General features: G+C 35.5%; 1 protein-coding gene across 1 annotated transcript; it reads left to right on the top strand.

Moving 5' to 3' along the window:
- The first annotated feature begins 2,654 nt into the window (after positions 1 to 2,654).
- On the top strand, positions 2,655 to 3,061 carry LOC105483325 (small ribosomal subunit protein uS10-like). Its single transcript, XM_071072465.1, has one exon. It carries the CDS (start codon positions 2,723 to 2,725, stop codon positions 3,059 to 3,061), a length of 339 nt encoding a protein of 112 aa, XP_070928566.1. The 5' UTR covers positions 2,655 to 2,722.
- The last annotated feature ends 7,349 nt before the right edge of the window (positions 3,062 to 10,410 follow it).

The raw sequence follows: 10,410 nt of genomic DNA on the forward strand, positions 1-10,410 counted from the left end.
TTATTTTTCTTCAGTTTGTTTACATATTTATACATAAATACCATATTCTTTTAATTACTAAAGCTTTATTATATGTTTTACTATGTGGTAGTGATAGTTTTCTACACTTACGTACTTTTTTTTAAACCATAAATACCGAATGCAAAAGTAACCAAGTTCTGAGAGAAAATTACAAGAGATTGATATTAAGAGCACAGTTATAGAATTGACTGGAAGAGAGAAGGCTCACCTGAAGCAAAAAAAGAAAGGGGCGAGTGGTATGGCAACAAATTGGGAAGTTACGTCACTACAAACTTTCAGTAAAATGAGAATTAAAATCATTTGCTAAAAGAAAAGAAGGTAGAAGTTGGATAGGCAACTTAAAAATGGTGAAAGGAAATGACAGAAGGTACCTGGTTAAATAAAAGAACCAACTCAGAACCTGCAGATCTGGAGATGTCAACCCTAGGCATTCATTTTTCACCTTCCTGCCACCCCGAACCAAAAAAGCCTGGGGTTAGCCATGGATATGATGGATTGCTGGAACAAACCTGAACTCACGTACAATAGGATTAGTGCAGAAGGAAAGCAAGGGTGCTAAGGCTGCTGTAGAGATTTGTTGAAGGTATCAACAGTGGGGTACTGACTATGTTTAGAACAGAGGCAAAGAAGATACTGGCAGTCTGGGTGAAATTGGACAAATATTGAATTGGAGGTTGCTATGAGGCTGAAAATCAGGAATCTTGAGAATGAGAGAGTAAGGAGGATGGAAGAATAAAAAGTTATGTTCTGAGAATAGGCAAGTGATTAAGATTTTAGGAATATTGCAGATTAAGACAATGCCAAAAATCCAGGAAATATCTGTAAGAATAAAGGTCATAGATGTAGGTAAAATTATTGGAGTTGGGGAAATTAAATAGTTGTAGTGCCAGATGGAGTGTAGTATAAGACAGGTCACCTCTATGTGTTCTGAAAACTTGTAGGTCATGGCTGGATGCAGGATACAAAGAAAAATTTTAAGTTCCATCCCAATGTCTTAAATCAGAGATTGTCAAAGTGAGGTATATAAATCTATGTGGAGCTACAAGATACTTGTCAGGCATTCTATGAGGTGAAAGTTAGTTTTATAATAATACAAAGATATGTGCCCCTTTAATCATGTTGGTATTTGCACTAGAAACAGTGTGAGGAGAGCTAACATCATACTTAATGTTGAGAAACTGAGTGTTTTTCCCCTAAAATAAAACAAAACGTTTGTTTTCATCACTTCTATTCCACATTGTACAGGAGGTACTAGTCAGGGCAATTAGGCAAGAAAGAGAAACAAAAGGAGTCCAGATTGGACAGGAAGAAGTAAAACTATTTTCAAATGACCTGATCTTGTATATAGGAAATGCTAAGGAATCCCCAAAAATCTATTAGAGCTGGTAAGCAAGCTAAGCAAGGTTGCAGGGTAGAATATCAATATACAAAAATTCAATTTTATTTCTATATACTAGTAATGAATACTCTATAAATGATATTTAAAAACCAATTTGATTTATAATAGGGTCAAGGAGAATAAAATACCAAGGAATAAATTTAATAAAAGAGGTGTAAGACATACACTGAAAATAGTAAGACAGTGTTAAGAAAAAAAGAACTAAATAAATGGAGGGACATCCCATGTTCATGGATCAGAAAGCTTAATATTGAAGAGATAGTAGTATTTTCCAAATTGTCCTGCAGAGTCGATGCAATTTCTACCAAAACTTCAGCTGCTTTTTTCTAAGCATAAACTGACGCAACCAATCCTAAAATTCATATAGAATTGCATGTGACCCTGAATAGCTAAAATAATCTTGAAGAGGAAAAACATAGTTGAGGCACTCACAATTCCTAATTTCAATACTTACTACAAATCTATAGTAAACATTACAGTGTGGTACTGGCATAAGCATAGATATAGAGCAACGGAATAAAATTGAGAGTCTATAAAGAAATATTTATGGTCTCTTAATTTTAGATAAGGGTGCCAAAACAATTCAATGAGGAAAGAACAGGCTTTTCAACAAACGGTGTTGGGAAAACTGAATATCCACATGCAAAAGAGCTGGATACTTCCCTCACATCATACATAAAAATAAACCCAAAATAGATGAAAGACCTAAATGTAAAAGTTAAAAATATAAGACTCCAAGAAGAAATCATAAGAATAAATCCTTCCAGCCTCGGATTGAGCAACAGCTTCTCCGATAGGACAAAAAAAAGCATAAGTGACAAAAGTGAAAATAGATGAACTGGACTTCATCAAAATTAAAAACTTTTATGCTTCAATTACATCATCATGAAAGTGTAATAACATCTCACAGAATGGAAGAAAATATTTGCAAATCATGTATCTGTTAAGAATGTAGTACTCCAAGTATATAAAGAACTCTTACAACTCAATAATAAAAAGACAATCCAATTAAAAATCGAGGAAAGAATGCTAGTAGACATTTTTCCAAGAAAATATAAAAATGTCCACAAGTCACATAAAAAGATGCCCCTCATAATTAGTCATTAGAGAAATGCAAATCAAAACTGCAGTGAGATACCACTTGACACATGCTAAAATGGCTGTAATAAAAAAGATAGATACTTTTCTGAGGAAGACGCGGTCATAGGACCTGCGGATCTGCGGTTCGCACGCTCCTGCTCCTGACTCACCGCTATTCGCTCTCGCGGAGGAACAAGTCGGTCAGGAAGCCGCGCAGCAGCCATGGCTTTTAAGGATACCGGAAAAACACCCGTGGAGGCGGAGGTGGCAATTCACCGATTTCTAATCAAATCCCTGGAAAAGGTGTGTGCGGGCTTGATCAGAGGTGCAAAGGAAAAGAACCTGAAAGTGAAAGGACCAGTTCGAATGCCTACCAAGACTTTGAGAATCACTACAAGAAAAACTCCTTGTGGTGAAGGTTCTACGACGTGGGATCGTTTCCAGATGAGAATCCACAAGCGACTCATTGACTTGCACAGTCCTTCTGAGATTGTTAAGCAGATTACTACCATCACTATTGAGCTAGGAGTTGAGGTGGAAGTCACCATTGCAGATGCTTAAGTCAATTATTTTAATAAATTGATTACCAGTTGTTAAAAAAATAAAAAATAAAAATAAATAAAAAAGACAGATAATGAGAAGTATTATAAAGAAATTGCACGTTTCATACACTGCTGGTAGTAGTGTAAAATTGTGCAATCACTTTGGAAAACAGTCTGGCAGTTCCTCAAAAGATTAAAAGAGAGTCATGTTATGACCGAACAATTCCAGTCCAGTCTTTATTCTACACCTAAGAAAAATAAAAACATGTCCCCAAAAATCTTGTACATGAAAGTTTGTATTGACATGATTTATAGAAGCCAAAAAGTGGAAAAAACACAAATGTTCAACAACTGATGAATGTGTGAACAAAATGTCATATTATCTATATAATGTCATATATCTACATAATATTTATCAGTAAGAATTATTTAGTAAAAATATTATTTGGCAATAATATGAATAAACCCTGAAAATATTATAAGTGAAAGAAGCCAGACGCAAAAGACCACATATCCTATGATTCCATTTTTATAAAACCAGAATAGGTGAATCCATAGAGAAACACGAACAGTGGTTTCCAGAGCCTGCACGAAAAGGGGAATAGGGAGTGACTGCTAGTGGATATAGAACTTCTTTTGGAGGGATGAATTTTTCTAGAATTTGATAGTGAGGATGAATGCACACTTTGTGGATATACTAAAAACCACTGAACTGTACACTTTATAAATGTCAATTTTGTGGTATGTAGATTATAACTCAATAAAGTTAGTATTTAACAAAAAAACAATGGGGGTATAACAGCTGGCCCCTTAGCACAAATCAGGGTAGTGGTAGTGGTAATGAACTCTGTACTTGCCGTCATTGTATTCTATATGCCACTCACTCATGGTAAGAAAATAGAAGTCAGGCCGGTCGTGGTGGCTCAGGCCTGTAATCCCAGCACTTTGGGAGGCTGAGGCTGGTGGATCACCTGAGATCAGGAGTTCAAGACCAGCCTGGCCAAAATGGCGAAACCCCGTCTCTACTAAAAATACAAAAAATTAGCTGGGCGTGGTGGCAGGTGCCTGTAGTCCCAGCTACTCGGTAGACTGAGGCAGGAGAATCACTTGAACCTGGGAGGAAGAGGTTGCAGTGAGCTGAGATCACGCCATTGCACTTCAGCCTGGGCACCAAGAGTGAAACTCCATCTCCAAAAATAAAATAAAATAAAATAAAATAGAAGTCAGTCAATTTCACTTAAGAATGTCTTTGGTGAAACATTGAAAATTATTATTTTTATTAACTCTCCATCCTGAGTACATATCTTTTCAATATTCTGTTTGATAAAATGGGAAGTATGCATAAAGTGGAGTGTGATGATTGTCGCTAGGAAATGTTCTCTTAAGATTGAGTTGAAAGCTAAACTAGCTGCTTTTTTAAGGGAAATAAGTTTTACTTAAAAAAAAGATTGACAGGAAAAAATATGGTTGTTCAGATTTGGATATGTGGATATTTGGTGGACATTTCGTCAAGAATTAATGAAGTGAGCCTGTCACTTTAAGGAAAAGAACTGACAGTATTTGTTGTCGATAAAATTTGAGATTTCAAGTGAAAATTAGAATTTGTGGAAGCTTTTATCCTCCACTGCAAACTTAAAAGCTTCCCAATACTTAAGGACTTTCCTGATGAGATTGTTAGTGATAATAATAAATGCAATTTTTGATTCTGTATAATGAAATATATCATTGAAAAACTCACACAAGTCAATATTTTACAAATAGCTAGTGTGGGACGTTATAAAATTTTGCATTTATTAAAGTTCCATTCAAAATACCAGAAAGATTTGTGTATTTAATGTAACAACATTAGATATGGATTCAAATTGCACATTGTAACTAAGCTTTCAAAAGCTACCCTTTGTCAATTTTGGTAAGTTATCAAAGAAGAACATTCATAATTATTTGGAGAGGCTCTTAAATTTTTTTCCATTCCAACACATTTTTATGTGAGGCCAGATTTTATTCATATACTTCAACCAAAATGACATATTTGCCATAGATTAGATGAAGATGGAGATTTGAGATTCTGTCTTCTAATAAGACAAGTAATAAGTGAAAATGTAAACATTATCACTCTTCTCACTATTTTTGTTTTGAAAAATATATTTCTTTTACAAAATTACTTATCCAAACATATTTTGGGTTCATTATTTATTCCAATCAATTAATAAAATAATTTTAAAAACATCTGTTTTAACTTCAACTACAGTAAATCTCAATAGATATAATCCATGTTTAAAAGGCTCTTTGTGGGCCTCAGTAATTCTTGAGAGTGAAAAGTGATCCTAAAGCTAAACAATTTGAAAACCACTGGACTGAATAATATTAAGAAAGGATATAGAGTTGATAAAAAGAAGAAACTTTTGATATAATTGGATACTTTGAGCATCAATAGTTTATGCATAAGAGTTAGAAAACGAATACTTGTATTTAACAAACACTTCATAGTTTTTATAATATACCAGACGCTATTCCAAGAGCTTTACTAATATTAACTCGTTTTTCTTCTGCACAATTTTATGAAGTGGCTATTATTATCTTTTTTGCATATATGAATATTGAGACGCTGAGAGTTTAAGTAAGCTACTCAATGTCACATAGCTAGTAAGTATCAGAGGCATATATTTGAAGCTAAATATTAGTTTGGCTTTACAATTTGTGCCATCCCATTTTAAAGCGGCAAAATGTAACTACAAGAATGCTGACCACACTGTCAGGTGCCATAGGATGCAGCCTTTTATGTGCCTCCTATGTATTCAGAACCATTCTGGGCATTTGTCACACTTTATCTCATTAATCTACAAAACACTTTACAAAACTGATATTATACATCTCACTTTGCAAATTAGAAAATGGAGACTTACAGACATTCAAATCGTTTGCTCAAAGTAACAGCTATTTAAGCACCAGATGACTTCAGTTGAGGGTTCAGTACTCTGTTTAATTTTTAAACCATATCTTAGCACTTTCCTTTATAACTCTAAAAATAGCTATTTCCGGTATTTTATCAGACTACAGCTTTAAAATAAACCAAATGTCCAAACACCAGTATTCTAAATACTCCTATTACCAGGAAATCACTATTATTAAATATAAATAAATAATTATCTATGGCCCATGTAAAATCCTATAATGATCTATCTGTCTATCTATCTATCCATCCATCCATCCATCTCTGCCATCTCTGCATATATATATATATTAAAAAAAACCTTAGAAGATATATATTTTAAAAAAAAACTTAGAATCAGGACTTCTGTAGATTGTTTTTCCTTCCTTCTCCTTCTTCTCTCCTTCTCTTTCTTTTTCTTCTCTAGACCCTTCCTTTATATTGTTGTCTAGTGGTTTTGAAACCAACCCAATAGTCTTATAGGTAGTTTTGTTTTTGTATAAATATAGAAATCATCCTTTCTGGTCTTAAAGCTTGAAACTTACATTTATCTGAGTTGCTTCCATCCCTAGGCTTCTCAAAAAGTACCAAAGAACTGAAACTGACCAGATCATGGCATCCATAAAATGAAACACCAGGCCCCTCATTCATCATCATGGCTTCCTTAGGCCGCCAGAGTTCCTGTTTCCCTTACATTGTTACATTTCTTCTCTGCTAAATAAACCCCTAATTTTAGTAGGTCAGGCAGATGGATTTGAGACTGAGCTCCCATTTCCTCAGCTACAGCACCTGATTAAAGTCTTCTTCCTTGGCAATACTAATGGTCTGCAATACTCCTTATCTCAGTCATTCGCCTTCTGTGTAGTGAGCAGCAGGACCTAAACCAAAGCCCTGGTGTTTCAGTAAGTTTTCAAAATTTTTGACTTTAGAAACCCTTTACACTCTTAAGAATTTCCGAGGATCACAAAGAGATTTTTAAACATAGATTATGCCTACTGAAATTTACTGTATTTGAAATAAAAACAGATATTTTTAAAATTTCTATTAATTGGAAAAAGTAAATGATATGAGAGGGGGGCAGGGAAGTACTGGGTAGAGAAGGGCAGGGTCCCTGGAGAGGGCTCCACCCTCAGGCCTGTGCCCACGGACGTAAGTGAGGACAGGCACTCCTGTTTTTGCACCCAAATGTTGCGTTTTCCAAGACAACTATGGCCTGCCACGCTCCTCCCCCCCCAACCCCAACCCTCAATCCTGTGCCTTTCCCAACACTATCTGGCACACACACAAGTGGCAGGACATTGAGAGGAACACACCTGGAGAAGAACACAACGACAGAGGCTGGCAGGTCATCGATGGTGGAACAACACAGACACGGAAATTTAGCCAAAGGCAGTTGGAGGAGAACCCAGCCACTGAGGGGCGTGACTCCAAGAAGACCATCTTTCCACTCCATCCCTCTTGTGGCTCCCCATCCATAGGCTGAGAGCTACTTTCACCACTCAGTAAAATCCTGTACTCATTCATTCTCCAAGCCCACGTGTGATGTGTTTTTTTCTGGCATACTAGGGCAAGAGCCCCAGATACAGAAAGCTCCTTGTCCTTGTATAAGGCAGAGGGTCTACTTGGGTGATTAACACAAGCCACCTGCAGACAGCTAAGCTAAAAGAGCACACTGTAACACACACCCACTGGGGATTTCTGGAGCTGTAAACACTCAACCCCAGACAGTGTCGTGGTGTCAGGGCCCAAAAAACACTCCCCAAGACCTGCCTGTCTGCGTGCTCCCCCTAGGGGTTTGAACAGCGGGCCACCGAAGAAGCAAGCCACACTCGCTGTCACGCGCCCTGCGAAGGGGATAAGGGAAAACTCCTCCGGTTTCATAATGAACCCCAAAACATATTTGGATAAGTAATCTTGAAAAGGAAATATATTTTTCAAAACAAAAACCAGTGAGATGAGTGACAGCATTTACATTTGTATGTAGATATATATGTAAATATGTATAATATACAATTATATATGTATATATAGTTAAGCTAGAATACCAAAACATGAACTTTTGTAATATTAATAGATAATATTTTTGATATCTTCGAATACTTACAAGCTTTATCAATAATATTAATGATGAGTCTTTTTTTAATACTGAGATGTGGATGAGGACAAAACCCCAAAGTTATTGGAAAGAGTTTTAGAGTTATAATAATCTCACTTTTATGACATTTGGAGTAACGGTTAAATTTTTCTTCATTCAAAATGAGCTACTGACAATATCAAGTTTTATAATTAATTGTTAACTTTCATTTTTCACTAGCACAGTCTTGTTTCTATAAACTGAACACTCAGTGTAACATCACCTTGCTCTTTTTTACTCTCCTGTGTTTCTGACTGTACTGTATTTATGTGAGCTCAATTTCAGTCATATATCCTGTTCCATAAGAATAACATTAAAAAAAAACTCAGTTATCCTAGCAATTGGAAAAAATAAAACAAAATGAAGGCAAATTTCTATATATTGGTTCATTTTTGGAATACCATTTATAAAAATAGTGTAGTGTCATTCCAAAATTATTTTATTTACTAGTTTGGAATTATGATTTATAATATCCAGTTTTTTTATGCTGAGCTCTGTTTTATCTATTTTAACTTAATTTTTGTTTAGGTTTGACTACCATTTCATATCATTTGCACAATAGAAGAAAACATTGGGACATACTTAGGTCAACCTTCATTACCAATAAATCAGAGTTTCTAATAAACTCTTATATTGTCCCTCTGATTATTACTTCTGCTCCATTAGAAAAGGAAAACATTTCAGTTTTTAATTATCTTTCTTAAGTCTACTTTTCAGAACACTATGGCTTCGAACTTGCTTCTTTTTACTCTCTGGTGAGATAAAGGCAGTGTTACATGTTGGGTTAAGAGTGTTGCCTCTTAACTGATTCAGAGACAAGATTGAATCCCTGCTCTGCCATGTATTGCCCAGGTAATATTGCATAAATTATTTAGCCTCACCATGCCTCAGTGTCCTCATCTCTAAATGATGATAATACTTGCACTGTTGGTTTATAATCATGATTAAATGATATAATAAATGCAAAGCCCTCAGCACATTGCCTGGCATATAGCAACTGCTCAACCCACGAGTAAATTATAACTTGCACAACAAATTGGCTGTCTCAGGGAATTTGTGCCCTCACCTCTTGTAGCTTTCTTTTTCTCTTGCTGGCTGTGTAAAGCGAGAGCCCTCTTCTTGAATGGAAAAGAAAAAAAATAAGATGTAGATGTTTTTCCAAATATATAAAGGTTTATCTCTGTCTTTGTTTTTAGTGTAGTTAGTGAGGGATGTCAATGTATTTAAAATTTAAGGAAAGAGAAACATGATAATGTTTCAAGAGAGCAATGATTGAAAGTGAAATAGCCAGACATGCAACATATTCTTCACAACTATGAATGAACAAGAAAGGAAGTAAATTAATTAATTAAGAGATGTATAAACTGACTCTAGAAATCAATAAAACAGTAATCAATAGTAATATCCTCAGAAAGGTAAGATAAAATATTAAACTCATAATTTAAAATGTTAGTTTTTACAAAAAGGCAATTCAGCAAATCAACAAAAGTGGTTGGAAATTATTGACAGAAAAGAAATTTTTTTTTTTTTTTTTTGAGACGGAGTCCGCTCTGTCGCCCAGGCTGGAGTGCAGTGGCCGGATCTCAGCTCACTGCAAGCTCTGCCTCCCGGGTTTATTCCATTCTCCTGCCTTAGCCTCCTGAGTAGCTGGGACTACAGGCGCCCGCCACCTCGCCTGGCTAGTTTTTTGTATTTTTTTAGTAGAGACGGGGTTTCACCTTGTTAGGCAGGATGGTCTCGATCTCCTGACCTCGTGATCCACCCGTCTCGGCCTCCCAAAGTGCTGGGATTACAGGCTTGAGCCACCGCGCCCAGCCTGACAGAAAAGAAATTTTAAACAGACCATAAAGGAGTGTTGACATACAAAACAACACCAATAAAAAGACAATTGAAAAGTCTGAAGGTAAAGTTAAGGAACTATTTTAGAAATTAGAAGGAAAATAGAAAAAAAAAGTCAAGTTAGAAAACAATTTCAGTAGTTTTAACCTCTAACAAACAAGGGTCCCAGAAAGTGAGCAGAAAAAAAAAAAAAAAAAAAAAAAAAAAAAGAGAGAGAAGACAGTATCAGATAAATGCCAAAAGAAAATGTCCCAAGAGTGAAAAACTCTAGTTTCCAAAACATCTCTAACAATTAGTAACTTGGTTGAATGGAAATAGGTGAGGCCACATCAGTTATTTCTAGTGTCTTTCTTTTTCAACTTTAAAGATTCTGTTGTTAATCTGACATCTATGGTCTTTTCTCCGATGCCTTTTATAGTAGGCTTTTAATGGGTCTAAAATAAAGTTTGTGTTTACTCTTTCTTGT

Source organism: Macaca nemestrina, chromosome 11 (assembly GCF_043159975.1).
Source record: "Macaca nemestrina isolate mMacNem1 chromosome 11, mMacNem.hap1, whole genome shotgun sequence".
In the NCBI taxonomy this organism is placed as follows: Eukaryota; Metazoa; Chordata; class Mammalia; order Primates; family Cercopithecidae; genus Macaca; species Macaca nemestrina.